The following is a 19,373-nucleotide window of genomic DNA, read 5'->3' on the forward strand; positions in this document are numbered from 1 at the left end:
TGATGTCCCTCAGGCCTGGTGCAAACTCCACTCTGCCAAAAGGATGCAGCTCTGGAGAGCAAAGCAAAGAACAAAAAGGTTCAGATCCCCTGGGGATAAATCAAGATGCGAAACCCAGACATTTCTGTGATGCCTCAAGTGGTGGTAGACTGTTGTTGTAGGATATGAAAGAAAGATGAGACACTCCAAATATTTCAGAAGGCAAAGAGAACAGAAAAAAAGGCTTTATTGTCTAATTCTTACTACCTTTTATAAGGTGTTCCCATACAGACTTACCATGGTTGGTGAATAGGAACGGCACCTCTCTAATCCCACTGGTTAAACCAGAGAAACAGCAGAACACCACCTGGAGAAAGATTGTTTGAGAAAGGAGAGTTGTTTGCCGAGATTGTTTTGAGAAGAAGCTTTCTTGAATTTTTTTTCCTTGGGTAAAAGTCAGCAGCTGCTAGCAGACTAAAATCCCTCAGACCCAGAAATATCAGGCCCACAGCAGACATCCCCAAATCCATGGAAAACAACGGTGTTGCAACAATTCTCCGATTGTTCCTTTTGCCTGCACTGAGGATGGACACGTGAGGGACCCTGGGAGCTGCTGAGGGGTAAAGCTGGTCCTGGATGAGGTGTGGGATGGAGTTTCCTGTAGTGCCTCTTCCCTTTCCCTCAGGTTCCCCGTGTCCTTTCTGGGCGACGGGCAGTGGCACCAAGTGGCTCTCAGCATCTCCTTGGAGCGGCTGGAGCTGCACGTGGACTGTCGCCTGGTGGACAGAGTGAGCTGGTCCAACTATTTTGGGATGGGGGTGAACACCGAGGGGTTGATCATCATTGGGGGCCTCATCGAGTCCTTCGAGATCCCCTTTAAGGTGAGAGCTGGGCAGGGTCTGCCCTACCTGTGTGAGTGAGGGTGTGAGTTCCCTCTGCTGGAATCCATTTCCATCGCCTCCACTTCCCACAACAACATTTATTTCCATGCTTGGGGAGGACAAACTTAGCAAAGGCTTGGAATTGTGCAGAGGGCTTGAGTTTGGGTCAGGGCAGCACAAGGGGCAGCAGTCAGGTCACCTTTTTTTGTAATTCTCTAGGGGAATGGTTTACAACACACTCTGGGTTTGGTTTCCATCCATTTGCTGTTGGCCATGACCTGGACCATGCAGAGAAGTCTCTGCGCAGCCGGAATGGAAAGATCTGGTTGGGGAAGTGTGTCCTATGGCTTCAGACTTCCAAAGGGCAGGGGTGGATGGGATCTTGGGTGGGAATTATTCCCTGGCAGGGTGGGCAGGCCCTGGCACAGGGTGCCCAGAGCAGCTGTGGCTGCCCCTGGATCCCTGGCAGTGTCCAAGGCCAGGTTGGACATTGGGGTTGGAGCAGCCTGGGAGAGTGGGAGGTGTCCCTGCCCACGGCATCTTTGCATGCAACTCCTGAAGCTGGAGAGGGAATGGTCATTGCCCAAACCATCCCATAAGGAAATCCCTGGCTATGAGAAGCTGGAGACGACCTCCCCTGCAGGCCCTTCCAGACCTTTCCCTCTCCTCTGGAAGAAGCAGGAGGACAAACTCCGGTCTCTGTGTCTCTTCCAGGGCGTTCTCCAACAGCTGACCTTCGTGATGGGAGACCCAGCAGCCGCTGCTGAGCACTGCCACAGCCACAACTCAACCTGCCCAGGCTCCTTCAGCCTCAGCAGGGCCCCGTGGGAGCTCCCAACAGCCTGGCCAGAGGTGTGCCTGGGGGCAGCTGATGAGTTTAGGGACTGCTGGGCCAAAATTTTCCTTGGATTCCAATGAAAGGCCCAGCCCAGGGTGTTGCCTGAAGTTGCTGTGATCTCCAGTTTGGGGTGGGATATGAGGAGGTGGGGCTGTCGTTTTCCATCCCTTCAAGTCACTGATGGGTTTGGTGCCAAGGAGAGTGAGGTAAAGGCAGAGTTTGGGGTCCAGGGAAAGCCTGGGGGTGGCTGTGACTGGATGTGCTCCTGTGTGTGGCACAGGAAAGCTTTGAGTAATGCTGCAGCTGGAGCTGTGCTTCTGAGAGGAGGTGAAAGCTGTCCTTGGGAACTGGACACCACTCTGGAATTCCTGCCCACTGCCAGCTCCATTGCACCCTTTGGGACATCATCCTTCCAGAAGTTGTCCCTCTGTTCTGCCAGCATTGGTGGAGAATGGAAATTTGGGGCACTTTGCTTTCGTTACAAATTTTCAACAAACACATCTGTGTCAAAAATCCCAGATCACATCATAAATCCCCCAAAACATGAAGCACCCAGGCTTTTCTCAGGAGCTGGAGTCGGCCCAGGGAAATTTCTCACATCTTAGGCCAGGTCCCTTCATAGGAAGTGTTTCATAGGAGCCTGGGAAAAGCTGGGGAGAGGCGAGTGCTGGATGTCAGCGCTTGGCACGAGCCTCCCGTGTGTCACCCACCCCTGTGCTCTGTGAGGAGCTGGGACAGCTGCTGGGAAAGGGCAGTGCCAGGGGAGGGAGCTGGCTGTGGGATGGGGCTCCTGCCCAGGGATTCCTTTGGGATGCTGGAGCCAGCACGTCCAGGCTGGGAATAGGGAGCGGGTGCAGGGGGAAATGGGCCACTGAATAACAGAACCAATACGGTTCCAACAGATGCTGTTTATTGTTCACATCACATGGCAGATACAGATTCTAGGTCTGCTGTCCACGTGGGCACACATCTCGGGGTTGGCCAAGCTGCTTCTCCATGAGGCAGGCACACATCCCTCAGGACATCCAAGTGGTCAATGTCCATCCTCACCTTGTGCTTCCCTCATCCAGAGTTTAAACTTTTTGCGGACAGTTTCTCAGGCTCTCTGTTCTTATTTTTGATCCTGTTGTTTTCTCAGTAACCCTGATGAATTCCTGAGAGCTCTCACAACAAAACTGCAGGTGGATTGATGATATTACTCACAGCCAGTTTGGCTGGTGCACCAGAGTGACCTGTTACACAGACACATTGCTACCGAGCGGGGACACCTGGGACAGCCCTGCAGTGGCTGCCGCACTCCCAGCAGGGGCTGTTTGGTTCTGTGCTGATTATTTGGAGAGGAGGGTTTTTGGGAAAGCCCTGCTGATGAGAGAATGAGGAGCTGGCTTTGCCGCGGGGTGTGGAGCAGGCTGAGTGACACAGAGTTGGTCACACGGGTTCCCTCCTGGTCCGAGGGAGAGAGGAGTGGCCGAGGGTCCAGTGTAACCCCATGGCACCCCAAAATGAAACCTGTATTGTCCCGAAGCCTGGAGCTCTTCCATGAATGGCTCTGGGTCTCACCCACCAAGCAGAAAATTTCACTTTAAGCATCAGTAAATTGTCTGCAGGTGGGACCCCACGGGATCATTCTGCCCCACATCCCCCCCAGTTCCCATCCAGTCCTCAGGACTGAGGAGCTTCCAAATCAACAGAAAGTGCAAAAACCCACCCAAACTCTTGCGAGCTTTGATCAGAAGCCATTCCCCCACGTTACTGTGAAGGATTGGCTCCCACTGTGCATTCCCTGGATGCTTTCTGTGCCGGCAGAGGCAGCTCCTCACTCCTGAAGCCAGCAGTAAGCACGTGCTGAAGTCACTGCTGGTCCTGGGGCAGTGATGTTTTCCCTCTTTTCTCTCTCCAACTCTCCAGGTGCCAAAGGAAACCAATGAAATTCAGGATTCATCTGCTCAGGTACGACTCCTGCACTGTGTCTGTGCTGTCACCCCCAGGCTCTCTCTGACCTGGGGACAGGAGTTGCTCTAATAAGCAATAAGGCAAAAAAAAAATTACCCAGACAAGGCCACTAATTATTATTTTCTTGGCTGTTATTGTTATTTACTTTACTGCAACCTCTCTCCTTAATGGTTTGAATGTTCCTTGCCGGGTCCCAGACCACGGTGAGTGCTCAGGTGACCTTCCTGAGCCTTGCATGGAGCCAGAGGGGTGGTGGTGGGGCAGGGAATGAGGTGGATCAGGCCACTGCCTGCCCAGAGGATTTGTGGATCTGCCTGGGAGCTGAGCCAGGCTGGATTAGCCTGGAGGGAAGGAGATGGGGTCAGCAGGGCAGTGGGGTTTGGGATAAAGCAGGGTGACCACTGCTCCTGCCCACAGTGGGATGTGATGCCCGCCTGGGGAGGCTTCCCCCAGGATCTCCCCGCTGTCACTGAGGGGGTGGGAAGGGCTGGAGCTCTGTGGGACGGGGTGGTTGTGGTTCTGGGGCTCTCCTTGGCGTGGTTTGTGGGATCTGGTGCTGGGAGAAGAGAGGTGGCTGCTCCCCAGTCCCACTGGTGCTCCTGGTGCTGAGCTCCTTGTTGGAGCTGCTGTCCCCCAGCTGGAGCCTGGAGCGTGTCCCCAGCTCTTGTGCCTGTGCTGGGGACATGAGGGAGTGCTCCGAGTGAGGCTGGCTGAGTGTTCCTGCTTTATTTGGGGTTTTTAGCCAAACTTTGCTGTTCAAGTCCATGCAAACGCATCCTGAGGGGAAAACCCGACAGAAAATGCAAATTGAGGTTTGTGTGTGTGTGACTGAGCAGTTCAGAGCTCTTCATTCCCCTCATGCTCCTGGTGCCTGTCAACTCTCTGGGGACAGTATCTCTTCTCTTACCTGGCTTTCCCTGCCTGGCTACACCTGGAGAATTCCAAACTGGAGCTGCCCAAGTGGCCTTTGGCAGCTGGGTCCATCTGCTCTGGGCTCAGCAGCTCAGGGGGGAACGTGCTTCAGGTTTGCTGGGTGGGTTTGCAATGAACTGAGGTGGCAAAATCACCTTTTCCTTATGGGCACTTATGGAAGGTGGGCTCTGTCATCCTGCTGGATCCTGCTTGGGATGTGATTCCCACCTGCTGGTTCTTCCAGACCTTGCCAAGAGGTTGCCATAATAAGGGAAGTGGTGAAATTCACGGGTCTGCGGGGGAAAACGAACAATATTCTGGATTTGTGACAAGTTTATTTTTCAAGCACTTAATAAGGAGCAGAGATGCCTTGGGATCTTTGGCGTTCAGATTTATTAGGAATAAAAAGGGCTCTGCAGTTTGGGAGTAATGAGGAGCAGCTCTGCTGCAGGGACAGGCCACAGCTCTACTCTCTAGTTCCTTTGTTCATTTGGAAGTAAATTAGTACATTGGTGGATTCCTTAATTGTTAATTAGAGCTAAATAATTATGGAGGCTCAGGGTGATGGCACAGGGAGATGCAATGGGGGGAAGGCAAGAGATGAGTTTGTTACTGGCAGCGATACCTGAATTGCAGCCCACTCCTTTGGGCATTTTTTTTTTGAGGAATAAATTGCCATTTCTGAGCAATCTTTGGGACATGGATGGTGTTGAGCCACTTCTCCTGCATTTTGTTTTCTCTTAGACTGCCTGTCCTGAACGTGAGCAGGAGGGCTGAGCTGGTTCCTGAACTGAATGGCTTTTCCAAGGGATCCTAAAGCCATTCACCAAACAGGCAAAGCTTAAACCCCACAGATTTCCAAAGAGGCAAAACTTCATGGGTTTAATTTTCTGGGCAGGTCAAACTTGTTGGGAAATTCCTGCTTGATTTAAAGATGCTGTGAAAGCTCTGTGGAAATGCTTGGTTGGGTTGTGGCACCTCTGTTCTCTGGTGCTCAGGTTTGTCAGTGAGCACAGTTCGTGTGGGAATCACTCCTTCAGGCTCACTCAGTCCTAAAATTCTGTTCTTCCTGTCCAATTTATACTTTTTACCGCCCAAGGTTCACAATGCAGACCTTTTCCACCCAATTAGAAAAACCACCTGAAACCATGAAGAAGAACTCAGCCAAAACCCAAATCCTCCATATTGCCCCATATATATTGCTATAGTCTAAAGCCTTAAATTCTAAGTTTCCAGGGTCTGAACAGGACACAGCCCATGGCATTTCCTGGCACTTATTCCTTCTTTAAATCATTCCAACCTTGATTTTTGATTTTTTTTTTTCTGTGATGCAACCTCTTCTAGGGGCTTGATGCTAGAAAGTGCTGGAAAAAAATAGTTTTAAAATTGTCTGTCTCTGACCTTGAGCTTGAATGAATCACGCTGCACCTTTGGCTGTTGGATGGAAGAGGCTTCTATTAACAAAAGTTCTGTTTCCTGGGAGAAGACCCTGAGCTTTGAACTCTGTTTTACCCAGCCTGACCCAGCTAAAAATTAGGGCAGGATGTTATGCTGATTGTCTAGGCTGCTGAAAACAGGGATGCTCCAAGCTGGGCTTTAACCCCTTTGCCATTTAGGGGTTTTTGGAGCTGAAAAAGCCTCCAGAAATCCAGCAGCATTATTATCTTTGTCAATAAAACACTCTGAGGCTCCTCAGGCAAGTTACCAAGTTAGAAACTCTTTCCAAAACCATGGCATTAATTACAGATCTGTGGTTTCTTTATTAATGAGCCCCATATCAGTTGTTCTGTTATTTTGCTTGGGCTCAGCTTGAGGGAAGAGGCCTGTAATTACTCAAAGCTTCCTGTTTGCCTTTTTTTTTTTGCCTTTTTTTGATTTTTTGGCCTTTTTTTTTTTTTAAATTCCATATTGGCACAATACAAAGCCTTTTCCCAGTCAGTCCCCTGGAGCTTCCCCAGCTCTCTGAGCCAAACTGAGAATTCAGTGCTCATCCTGGGGAGTGCCTGAGGTTTTAATGCTTTTGGAGCTGAATTCCAGGGCTGGGATTGAGAAACCTCTGCTCCTTGTCCCCTCTGGAATGGGAAGTATTTCATTGTCATTTGGTTATGTCATCTGGATTCTCTAAATGTCAACAGAACTGGGGTTCTCCAGCTCTTCCCACATCTCTGCTGTGGTTCTGTCAGTGCCACGTTGCAGGTGACAATGGGGACCCCAGATGTGGCTGGGGCAGAGACTCCTCCTGCCTTTATTGTCCTTCTGTAATCCAGTTTCCTGCAAATCACAAGCCCTGCCTTGCTTGTCACGTGCCAATTCCTCCTTTTTCCCCTTCTGTTTTATCACCCTTGATGGCTGCTTTCAATCTGGGCTCCTTCCCCACCTCCCAGCTGGAATTTCTGGGAGTTCAAACCCACATGCCTCACTCAACTCTCACGCTTTTGGACAGCTGCGGAGCTGTTCCCAATTTGTCCCTCTCAGCTGGTTCTCCTCTAAATTTGGCCAGTTTGGAGGAGCAAGGATGGATTCTATTGATCTTGGCTTTTAGTTGTGTTTACACAAACCAATATAATTCAGCCTCGTGCCTCAGTAATTTTTCCTCGGAGACCCTTTTCCCCTGAGCCTTGCCAGATGGGAGTTTCCAGCGTGGACCTTTCCCATGTCAAGTGTTGAAGTTGAATTAAAAACCCTGTGTGGGAATCCTGGGCTGCCAGTGCCAGCTGCCAGGCCTGGATATGGCTTCCCACTGGGATTCCCAGGCTGGCACGTCCTGTGGGGCTGTTCCGCACCAGCATCACCTCTTGGGAGCCTGAACGCTCCTGCCCCTGCAGCGCCTCACAGCTGGTGGTTGGTGAGACTTGGGAATTCTCACCACGCTCATCGTTATGTATTAGGGACGGCAAATAACAATAGAAGACTCCAAATCTTCTTGGAGGGCATATAGCAACGTTTATTAGAGAGCAAACCTTTTTTATGCACTGTTCTGGTACAACTGGATGTGACTGGTCATTCAACACCTCTTCGTAAACATCTTTGCAAGTAAACAAGTTGGAAAAGCAGCAGGTGCAGAGATTAGAAATCGTTTGGAATGTCTTCTCCCAGCTCCCCCAGGGCAATGCCTGGGGAGGTCTGTCTGACTTTCTCTTCTGACCAGCTTTCAGCAGCCACACTTCCTCACCTGGTGGTCGAGTTGCATGAAAACCTGAGCAGCCTGGTCTGTGGGAGGTGTCCCTGCCCTTGGCAGGGGCGCAATGAGATGGGATTTAACATCTTTTCAAACCCAAACCCTGACACCATCCACCAGCTGTTATCCACAGGTAACTCTTCTTTGAGGAACTATTTTTTAATTTTTGGCTGCTGATGTCCCTGGGGTTAATCTGCCAGCCCTGTGAGTAGAGGTGCTGCTGTCTTCCATTCATTTTCCACTTCAAGGTGTACAAAATGAGGCACCGAGTGACTGTAGCTGAAACCATCCAATCCTGGGGATTGCAAAATGTGTTTTGAGGAAATTACCACTTGGGATCAAAACTAGAAAAATTGGTTGGAGGGAGAAATGCAGATCAAGTTGGGAAGCTGAAGTACGTTGATTTGGTTTTTTGTTACCATTAAAGGTGTATTTCAAGACCTGCTTTTAATCAGAAACCCCCCAAAGCACCGAAAATGTGACATCAAAACCGCGCTGCTTCACGGTTTAATTTCTGAAAGAAAAATCCTTTATTTCAACTCTTTATTTCAGCTCCACAAGCAATGGCTGTGGCTTTTATCCCTTCCAGGACCTGCTCCTACGAGAACAAATTTTAGCATTTTTCAGGTGATTTTGACCAGCCCCCACCATGCCAGTGGGGGGACACTGTGAAAGAAGGGAATTGGGGGTTTGGAATCCCCCCCTCTGCTTCTCTGTGTGGAGTGAGGCCTCCACTCATTTATTTTAATTGATTAATTACAACTCTTGCAGCCTCTTTGCTTGGGACAGCTGATCATCAAGTGGCTTCTCTTTTTTAGCATTTTATCAGCAAAAAAATCATAAAAAAGTAGAAATCCAAGTAACAAGCCACTGATTTTAAGAGTTTTCTTGCTCCAGGCATTCCCACTGGCGGCCATCAGTCTCCATGGCAGCAGCCAGGGATGGAGAGGGGGAAATGCCCTGGAAAAGCTGGGATGGAAAATCCCTGGCCAGTGGGATGTGGGGTGCAGGGCACTGTGAACACCGGGGCATTGAGATGGGTGTGTGGGGTGGCTCTGGGTATGCGCAGGGAGGGTGACACCAGCCAGAGCAGGGAGGTGACATCAGCCAGCCAGGTTCTCCTCCTGCTGTGGCTCCTCGTGCCTTGAACTTGGCTGTCCTTGTCCTTTGTGGGACTGGTGGGTCCCTCCACAGGGGAGGCCTGGAGCTGCTCCTGCCCCCTCTGCCCCTTCCCCAGCTCCCTGGGCCCCAGCACGAGTCTGATCCCATGCCCAAATCCTCTCTTTGCTGGCTCTGTTGGGTGTTTCTGTGACTGTAATCATTTCATTATTAGCGAAGGTCTGGATTAGGAGGCAGCTCCAGGTGGGAGTGGGGCCATCAATGGCTCTCCCTCAGTCCCAGGTCTGGTGGGTGCCTGCCTGGCTCAGCTGGGGCTCTGTGTCCCTCTTGGGGTTCAGGCTATCCAGAAAAATCTTCTGGACATGCCACAGGAGCTGGGTGCTGGGGAGGTGAGGAGCTGCAGCTCCACAAAGCACAGGATTTTTGGGTTGTTCAGGGGATTTTGGATAGAGCCCGGTGCTACCCTGGGCTGAGGAGGAATTCCAGGTCCCTTCAGTTCCCCTGTGGCTCCTTTCAGGAAGGTGACCCTGCAGGGAATGTGGTTACTCACAATTACCAGCTGAACCCATTTTAGGCTGGACAAATGATGGAGTTGAGTTTTAGCCAGGATGCTTTTTCTGCAGCTCTCCATTTCGTTTCTTGCCTGAAAGGACTTTGTAAAATAAGCTATTTTTAAAGAAAACTCTATTAGTTTAAAAAGGGTCCTAAAAAAGGTGTTGTTTTAGAGTCTGTTACAGCTCTTTCCTGCCCAGCCCCAGCTCACGGCCATCCTGCTCGAACAGAAACAGAACCACAAACCAAGTTCACTACAGCAATGACAGGGTGGCTCCTAATGGGGTTTGCAATTTGGCTGTTACATTACTTGAAGGAGCCTCTGAAGGGTTTTCCCCTTGTGCAACTGAGTCCATAGATCCTGACGGATTTGGGAAGGCTGATTTAATTCAGGGTTACTTTATTAATTACCTTAATCAGGCAACCCCAACCCATCCCTGCCTGGGTGATGTGTGGACGTGCTCACCTGGACGAACTGGGGCTGCTTTTAGTACAATAAAATCATTTAAGCTGGAAAGGATCCTTAGGATCATCGAGTCCAATCATAAAGAGGCTTCAACCCCTATTCCAGCAATTTGTCCCTGAGCTGTGTGCAGCTGACTCCTTGAAATCACAGCGAATTTAAATTTAGATTGTTCTCATTATAACAAATCACAATTGTATGTAACAACAAAAGGCAAGACACCCCCAAAATAAGTGTTCATAACTGAGAGCAGGTGTTTACAAACAAATCTCTTCAAATCTAAAATTTGAAAATTAAAATTTCATGTTTCTCCTCCACTTGGGATGGGAAGAGCTTGGAAATCTCCAAAGCGATGGCAGCAGAGCCAAAGCTTCAGCAGCTGCTGCTGCCTTTGGAGCTCCTCTGCCTCCCGTGGTCACTCCAAATGGAGCTGGGCCCGTTGGGTTCTCCCCTGCAGGATCAGCCCTTCTGGCAGGGGAATTGTTGCTTTTCCTGCTTGCTGCTCCTGCACATCTCCCTTGGTGCTCCCAAGGCAATGGAGCAGAGCAGAACGGGAGGCAGGTGATGGGCTGAGCCCAGGGAATGTGGGGTGAGGGATGGCAGGTGATGGGCTGAGCCCAGGGAATGTGGGGTGAGGGATGGCAGGTGATGGGCTGAGCCCAGGGAATGTGGGGTGAGGGATGGCAGGTGATGGGCTGAGCCCAGGGAATGTGGGGTGAGGGATGGAAGGTGATGGGCTCAGCTCAGGGAATGTGGGGTGAGGGATGGAAGGTGATGGGATCAGCCCAGGGAATGTGGGGTGAGGGATGGAAGGTGATGGGCTCAGCCCAGGGAATGTGGGGTGAGGGATGGCAGGTGATGGGCTGAGCCCAGGGAATGTGGGGTGAGGGATGGAAGGTGATGGGATCAGCCCAGGGAATGTGGGGTGAGGGATGGAAGGTGATGGGCTGAGCCCAGGGAATGTGGGGCGAGGGATGGAAGGTGATGGGCTGAGCTCAGGGAATGTGGGGTGAGGGATGGAAGGTGATGGGATCAGCCCAGGGAATGTGGGGCGAGGGATGGAAGGTGATGGGCTGAGCTCAGGGAATGTGGGGTGAGGGATGGAAGGTGATGGGATCAGCCCAGGGAATGTGGGGTGAGGGATGGAAGGTGATGGGCTGAGCTCAGGGAATGTGGGGTGAGGGATGGAAGGTGATGGGCTGAGCCCAGGGAATGTGGGGTGAGGGATGGAAGGTGATGGGATCAGCCCAGGGAATGTGGGGTGAGGGATGGAAGGTGATGGGCTGAGCTCAGGGAATGTGGGGTGAGGGATGGAAGGTGATGGGATCAGCCCAGGGAATGTGGGGCGAGGGATGGCAGGTGATGGGCTCAGCCCAGGGAATGTGGGGTGAGGGATGGGAAGGACTCTCCAGATCTCCTTCCCGGCTCTGCAAGGCAAGCGTGGGGCTGCATCTCCCTCTAGTGACTTCTCTCAGCTGGTTCCTCAGCAGCTCCTCCACCAGGAGCCACCAGGCAGGGCTGGTGCCACCAGCTCTGGGTGCCATGCACTGTCCGTGTCCCCATGGAGCCCAGGGACAGCACAGAGCAGGATCCACGCAGGGCTGTGCCACCAGCTCCGGGTGCCATGCGCTGTCCGTGTCCCCATGGAGCCTGGTGGGAGCTCAGAGCAGGCTCCAGCAGGGCTGGTGGCCATGTGGGGCTGCTGGAAATGCTGCAGCTGCTCCAGGAGAGCTGCTCCAGGACCTCCACACGCACCCACCAGCCCAGCCCTCAGGCAAGCCCGGTCTGAGGTGCTTTCAGTGGTGCTGGTGGGATTTTGAAATGCAGGGCTCTCTGACGTTCAGTTCCCTTTCCACAGTCAGTGTTTGTGTGTTCAGTGTGGATATTGCTCCCAGCATTGCAGTTTTCCATCCAGGGGCAGTGTCTGTGCTCTGCTGGAGGTTGCAGGGCAGAAAGAGACCTGCAAGTGACCATTCAAGGTGGCAGCTGAGGACACAGAGAGCCCTTTGCAAGTCACTGCTTTAAATTAAATTTCTGGAAGCATCCAGGAGGCTCCTCCTGGCCTCGTGCCTGTCTCCCCTTCCCAGCCCTCGGAGGTTCGCAGCTGCTCCAGTGGGAAGTTGTGTGGTGGGGGCTCGGAGCTCCCCTCTGACCTGCTGGCACCATTCCCCCAGGAAAACACCTGGAGCCTTGGAACGTGCAGGAACAGCAGAATCCAGAGGCTGAAGGGACAGATCGATCCCTGGTGTCACTTTATACATCTGCTGGAACTCTTTAGTGACTGCTCTCAGGATTGCATTTCTGTCATTAGCCTGTGGATGCTGGGGAGGACTTGGAGCCCCTGCCAGGGCCTAAAGGGGCTCCAGGAGAGCTGGAGAGGGACTGGGGACACGGGATGGAGGGACAGGACACAGGGAATGGCTTCCCACTGCCAGAGGGAATATTGTATCAGATATTGGGCAGGAATTGTTCCCTGGGAGGGTGGGGAGTGCCCAGAGCAGCCCGTGTCCCTTGTGGAAGGTGAGTTTTGGTTTGTAGGTGGACACAGTGTCCTGCTCATTCTGGATGAACTCTCCCAGAATTTGAGGGCTCCTGCCTGGCACTCACGAGCTGTGCCCTGCTCCCTTCCCCCAGCAGCATTCCTGCATGTGGGAAATGAGGAATTACAGAATCATTAAGGTTAGAAATGTCCTCCAAGGTCACGGAGTCCAACCTGTGGCCAATCCCCACCTTGTCACCCAGACCAGAGCACCGAGTGCCACGTCCTTGGACACTCCAAACCTCTCTGGGCAGTGCATTGAGCAGGAAAGGGGGAAAAATAAGTGAACCCTTCAAACGTCATTTTTTCCCTTCTCCTTTTTCAGGACTCCAGCCTCAGCAGCCCAGATTTGGCCCCGGGGCCACCTTGGCCATGGGAGGACACCCAGGGGACCCTCAACCTCCAGCCTGATGGGAGTGCCCAGGCTTCCCTCTCTGCTCACGAGATGCCATCAGCTGGGGAGGAGGAGGAGGAGGAGGGCAGCCTTTCCATTGAGGATGAAGGCTTTGAGCTGCTGAACTCCACCTACAATAAAATCACCGGCCCCGGCAGGCCAGCGCTCAGGAGAAGCTCAGGTGAGTCCACGACTTTCCTTCTTTCCTCCATCACAATTTCTGGGAATCTGACAGTGCTTCATCCGCCCAGGAGCCTCCATCAAGCCCCCCCGAGCAGCCAAGAAGGAGCGTGGCTCTGACCCCTGGCAGGAGAACGTCACCACGGAGAAGCTGCCGGGGGACGCGGGCAAACGCAGCAAACCCCACCTGGAGCCCCTCACCAAGGTGTCCCCACGGCCCCACCGCGGGGCTGCTGCCAGAGGAAACGTCCCCAAAGGTCCCCTGAGGGCAGGGGCAGTGCTGGGGGTCCCAGAGTCCTCTCCTGGAGCTGGACTGTGGGTGGCACGTGGACAGCAGGGGTGCGTGAAGCCGGGACCGCCGGGGCTGCCGGGACCTCCGGGACTGCCGGTGAGTGGGGACGGGAGGGAGGGAGGGGTGGGGGGAAAGGCTCCTGAGGTGGGGGAAACAGCACTGGGAAAAGTTCTCCAGGGTGGAAAACCTTCCCCAGGATGGGAAACTTCCCCAGGGTGGGAAAACTTCTCCAGGATGGGGAACCTTCCCCAAGATGTGGAAACTTCCCCAGGGTGGGGAACCTTCTCCAGGGTGGGAAACCTCTCTAGGATGGAGAAACTTCCCCAAGGTGGGGAACCTTCTCCAGGATGGGGAAACTTCCCCAGGATAGAGAAACTTCCCCAGGATGGAGAAACTTCTCCAGGATGGGGAATCCTCCCTGTGCAGGCACAGTGGGGCTCTGCACTGACCTTGTGAAAAGGTTTTTGATATTCCTGGAGAAACTTCACTGAAAACTGGAGAGAAGATGATTCCCCTGTCCTCCTTGCTCCAGAGATGGTCTCACACCCTTTAATCACTCTTTGGGGTTTTATTTCACTCTGGTCCAGCCCAGAATTAGGCTGAGGGGACCAGAGAGGACCAAGCCATCTCCTCCAGCCCCCACACAAACTCCTGGATCCACCCATGGACCCACCTGGCATCACTGGTTTTGGCTTCTTCACCCCCAAATTGATGTCTGGCTCAAAGCAGAGCACTGAATTTATCTTGCAATAAGTTCTGAGTGTTTTTCAAGTCATTCAGTTGTTGTAGAGGATAAAAAAGGGGAAAATTAGGGGGAAAAAAGGTAAACTTAGACTAGAGAAAACTTTAGAGTCACGTATTCATTGAGGATGAAAAAAAAAGAAAATTGTTTAAAAAAAAGGTAAACTTGAAATAGAAAAAGCTGTAGGGGAGTCTTGTCTTCATGGAGGAGTAGCTGAAAAATGTTTTAAAATATTTTTCTGTGTTTGTTTATTCTGCCAAAATTATTCCCCTCACTTGGTTCCATTTTCTTAACAATTTCCTTGGAAAATTTAATTTGATTTCCCCACTGAAGTGACCCTGGGCACCTTCTCTTCACTTTTCCCTCCATCCCTGTGGAAGCTGTGGGCTCTGCCCTGGGGCTCGGGGGGATCCTGCAGGGCCGTTTCCATGGCTGGGTTTGAGGGACCTGGCACTGAATCCATCATCCCTGAGCCAGGCTTGGTTTAAATTTAGGACTGCTAACTTCCCCCTCAAGCCATCTCCTTGCTGCTGCAGCTCTTGCCTGCAAAAAATAGAAGAAAATGGCAAAAGGAACAGATGCTGGAGGCTGAAAAAAATCCCAGGAGCAGAGGAAACGTCACGATGTGTGACAGCCCTGCTGTCAGCCGGCAGGAGGGACCCAGCCAGGGGGGAACTGCTTTCCTGTCCTGGAGAAATCCTGGAAATGGGATTTTTGTCCTTGGTCCTGAGTGTCCTGGATGGAAACACCGGTACCGGAGTTCTGTCCCAGCTTTAGGAGTTGGGGAGGTGACAGGAGAGATGGGAAAGGGCATGGAGTGACAGGACAGGGGGAATGGCTTTACATGGGGAAAGAGCAGGTGTAGATGGGAAATTGTGAGGTTTTCTTATCTTCTTTTCTTCCTGTTAGAGCCAGGATTAATGCACGGGAGGCACAGCATTCGTGTTCGGAGTCGGTGTTTATTAATTCTTATCTCTAGCACAGTCTCACGAGCTGTGAACTCTAACAAGGTAGAAAATGTGGAGATGTCTCTAACTCTTTCCGAGGACTTTTAAGTGCTAGTTACCCAATAACAAGGTTACACCTATATTATTTATACTTTTGACCCAATAATGACCACCCAAGGTCCGCAATGCAGACCTTTTTCACCCAAAGAGAAAAAACCACCCAAACCCACGAAGAAGGTGAAGAAGGACTTGGACAACACCCTCAATCCTCCATAGTGCCCCATATACTTTACTATATACTAAAACCTTAAATTCTCAGTTTTTCACCCTGTGAGATCACACAATATATTCAAACCACACACGCACAACCCCAGTGCCATCAGTCAATTTCGGAAGCCTGTGGCTGCCCCTGGATCCTTGGAAGTGTCCAAGGCCAGGCTGGGCAGAGCTTGGAGCAGCCTTTTTTTAAAGTCGTTGCATGTTTTTATGGATGGATTTTGAATGATTAGATAAATTCATATAAGAGAGGTAGTATTGAATTGTTTGTTTAGCTAATACTTTAGTTGATCTACTTGTTTTGGTGCTACTGATGAATTGAGTTGTGGTAGTGAGATAGATGCTGAAAACTTTTCTTTAAAACTCTATGGTTGGAAATTATTTTTTGTAATTTGGACTATACTGATGGATATATATTTTTTTTAATTTTTTTTTTTAATGTTTTGTGATGGTAGACATTTTTGTATTGGGTGTTAGTAGAGGAAGGTGTCCCTGCCCCTGGCAGTAGAATGGGATGGGATTTAAGTCCCTTCCAGCCCAAACCAGGCTGGGGTTCTGTGTAGGACCACGTGCCAGCCATGGCCAGAGACATAAATGTGTCCCCAGCCTGGCAGCCTTCCCTGTTGTCCTGACATGGATCTGTCCCAAAGCTCCTGAGGGCAGGGGGGCTCGGGGGGCTCGGGAACTGAGCCATGGAGCTCTGTGGGCTCCAGCTCTGGTGACCTTCAGGCTCAGAACACAGCTGGTGTCTGGAGCTGAAGCTGTCAGAGCTGCACGGACACGGGCAGAGGCTGTCAGGTAACTCCTCACAGGGAACTGTTGTCATCCCAGAAGGCCAGGATCTCCCACCCGGCTGTTTCTGCCCACACAGAGCCTTGGAAAGCCCTGAAGTGGGGTCAGCCCTTGGCCAAAATGTGCATTTTTACTCAGCTCACATCCCCCACCAGTTAAAGGCAGCAGATGTTTCTGTCCTTGTCCAAACACCTATTGGAGTGTGGATATGATTCAGTTTTAGGGGATTTTAACACACTGCCTGTCTTCCCCAGGTATCAGGAGCTGTTCTCCTGCTCCCCTGCCTGCTCTGGGGTGTTTCTGTGGTTAGTCAGGATGGCAGAGTTCAGCTGCTGGTGCCAGGGCAGGAGCAGCCAAACCAGGGGGCTCTTGCCACCCCACACTGGTTTTTGGGGTATTTCTTGGGGGCTTGAAGCTGCTGGTTTGCTCTGGATCAGCCATTTCAGTCCCTGCCTCCCTGGGGCTGTGGCCCTGGTCACTCAGTCACTGTGGGGTCACCCTTTGGGGTCACAGCTCTGCCCCTTTGCCTTTCAGGGCTGTCCTGGCAGACGGGGACTGGTGGGGCCCAAAGGAGACAAAGTGAGTACCCAGAGAAAGGGGCATGCCCAGTACGGGGTGTACATACAAACACCACCCATGGTTTGGGTTGGTTTGGGGGTTTTTCATCCAGAGGGCAGTGGGAGCTCCTGAAGCTGCAGGGTGGTGGCCCTGTCTGTGGGTTTGGAAGAGGAAGGAACTGGGTTTAGTTGGTACTTTAAGCCCAAGGTCCGGATTTCACCTTGAGTTCTGGGGCAGTTTTGGGCACCACGATATAAAAAAGGATTTTAAGTTATAAAAGCATTCAGAGGAGGCCACAAGGATGGGGAAGGGTCTGGAGGGGCCCATGAGGAGCAGCTGAGGGCACGGGGATTGTCCAGCTGGAGCAGACTGAGGGCAGAGCTCCCCAGGGGCTGCAGCTCCTCCCGAGGGGCAGCTCCCATCTCTGCTCTGGGACAGGGCCAGGAGCCAGGGAAGGGCTGGAGCTGGGCCAGGGCAGGCTCAGGCTGCAGAGCAGGGAAAGGTTCTTCCCCCAGAGGGTGCTGGGCACTGCCCAGGCTCCCCAGGGAATGGGCACGGCCCCGAGGCTGCCAGAGCTCCAGGAGCCTTTGGACAGCGCTGCCAGGGATGCCCGGACTGGGATTATTGGGGGGTCTGTGCAGGGCCAGGGGCTGGATGGATGATCCTGTGGGTCCCTCCCAGCTCAGGGTGTGTTATGATTCTGGGGCTGAACTGCCTGGACAAGCTGCTGTCCTCCCTCTGAGCACTCAGTGGGAGATGGAGCAGCTTCAGGTCACCTGGAGGAGGGACACTGGTCTGTCCCAAAGCCCAGCCCCATCTCATATCCATGAAATCACCTGGCTGGGACATTTGTCCTCCAGCCCTGCAGACCCAGCCTGTCCCCCCTGCCCAGACCCTGACCCTGCTGTGGGTCAGAGCCGAGTCCAGCCTGCGCTGAGTCCCAAATCCGCACTGGTTTTAAGGAGCTGCCCTTGTCTCCGCAGGGATACCCTGGGGCCATGGGGCGCACGGGGCCCCCCGGTGACCCTGGCCCTGCTGGCACCCCCGGAGTCCCCACCATCGTCCTCTGGAGGAACTCCAGGGAGGACTGGCAGTCCTTCACGGTGAGTTACAGCCATGGTGGACAAGGGCTGCACTCACACCTCCCCAGCAGCTCCCTGCATCCCTCTGCTCAGATGGGGTGGGATGGGATCCATGGGATGGGATCCATGGGATGAGGTGGGATCCATGGGATGGGATCCATGAGATGGGATCCATGAGATGGGATCCATGGGATGGGATGGGATGGGATGGGATGGGATGGGATGGGATGGGATGGGATGGGATGGGATCCATGGGATGGGATCCATGAGACGGGATCCATGGGATGGGATGGGACGGGATGAGCCACAGCTGAGATTCCTCATGGCTGGGTGGGAGGTGAGGGCAGAGGGGACATGCCAAGGAGGGAGGTGCAGCTCCCTGGGGGTGGAATGGGATCAGTGTGTGCCCTGTCCCTCTGTCCCCTGTGACTGACCAGGACATCTTGGCCCCCCACGGTCCATCCAGCACCTCCCAGGGATGGTTCTGCAGGACAGGGCCCAGGGAGGAGCCAAGCCAGGCACGAGCAGCCCTTCTCCTGCCCTGTGGTGTTGATTACAAAGCCCCTCTCCTGTTCTCCACCCTGCCCCTGCTCCTGCTGTGTCCCAGCCTTTGCTTCCCAGGGTTTGTGCCCATCCAGCTCTTGCTGAGGTATTTTCCCCCTGATCCACTGGAGCAGGACGGGATCTGTGTGGAGTCAGGAGAGCCTCAGGCACTGCACAACTGGATGCAAAACTCGATGGGATGACTGCAAAACTCACTGAACAGCCCAGCCAGGCTCATCAAGGATTCCCAACTCCTGACAGCACAGCCACTGCTGTGATTAAGCTTCTTTTTAATCTCCCTGTGGAGCCTGGCCTGGGCAGGGCAGTTGCTGAAGGCACTGGGTTCCTAAGTGCTCCAGGCACTTTTCCTGGGGCTGGGAATTCTCTGTGCTTTGCAGGGCTCTGTTGTCCCCCTGGGCCCTGCAGTGTGGCTCGATGGTATCAGTGGCTTCAGGGGCACAGCACTGGGCTGGTGAGAGCTCTGGCTCCACTCTCCAGCTCTCCAAGAGCTCCAATGACCCTGGGTAGGATATTTGAGTTCTCCACAGCTCATTCCTTGGTGAAGAGCCGTCAGTGCATCCTCTGCTCCGCGGCAATAGCCTGGGATTCTGGGGGAGGATGCAGCGGGAGGATCTCTGCTCTGCCAGCACAGCACACCCGGGGTGGGGATGGCGCTGGAGGAGGAGGAGGATGGTCCTCTGCTGGTCTGGATGTGAGCTTGGATTGACCTGCTGGGAGCCCCTGGGCCAGACCTTTGTGGTTTTGGGTTGGGTCAAAGCAGAGATCAGGTCCCTGCTGGGAAGCACAGGAGAGTTGATCACCTGCAGAAGTCTTGGCTGACCTGGAGAACCTCCTTGTTCTCCCATCCTCCTGCTGCTCCAGGGCAGGGGCTGTGCAGCTCTCAGTGCTCCCAGGATCCATCACAGGCACGCAGTTTGTGCACGAATAAACAGGGAGAGCAGAGAGGCAGCTGGATGTCTCCATGGCTCCAGGGCAGAGCTCTCCCTGACCAAGCCCTGCCCTCAGGCCATCCTTCAGCACTGTGCAGAGCTGCTCCCGCCCTCTGCTCTGCAGCCAGAATTCCCTTTATTTCCCCTGTGCTTGCAAAGAGACCTCAGGCTTTGCTCGCCTGCAGGCAGAAACAGTCACTCCG

The 19,373-nt window shown here is 52.9% G+C and overlaps 1 protein-coding gene across 1 annotated transcript in view; it reads left to right on the top strand.

Moving 5' to 3' along the window:
* The window catches only part of LOC136299703 (collagen alpha-1(II) chain-like), an 81,123-nt gene that overhangs the window by 32,175 nt on the left and 29,575 nt on the right, over positions 1–19,373 (top strand). The window contains exons 4-10 of the mRNA XM_066201574.1: positions 665–860; positions 1,575–1,712; positions 3,607–3,648; positions 12,740–12,989; positions 13,060–13,376; positions 16,572–16,616; positions 17,579–17,698. Coding sequence (XP_066057671.1) covers positions 665–860; positions 1,575–1,712; positions 3,607–3,648; positions 12,740–12,989; positions 13,060–13,376; positions 16,572–16,616; positions 17,579–17,698 — 1,108 coding nt within the window. The remainder of the gene's footprint in view (positions 1–664; positions 861–1,574; positions 1,713–3,606; positions 3,649–12,739; positions 12,990–13,059; positions 13,377–16,571; positions 16,617–17,578; positions 17,699–19,373) is intronic.

The sequence above is a fragment of the Chamaea fasciata genome, unplaced genomic scaffold (genome assembly GCF_029207755.1).
Source record: "Chamaea fasciata isolate MVZ Bird 193981 ecotype frontalis unplaced genomic scaffold, bChaFas1.0.hap1 SCAF_20, whole genome shotgun sequence".
In the NCBI taxonomy this organism is placed as follows: Eukaryota; Metazoa; Chordata; class Aves; order Passeriformes; family Sylviidae; genus Chamaea; species Chamaea fasciata.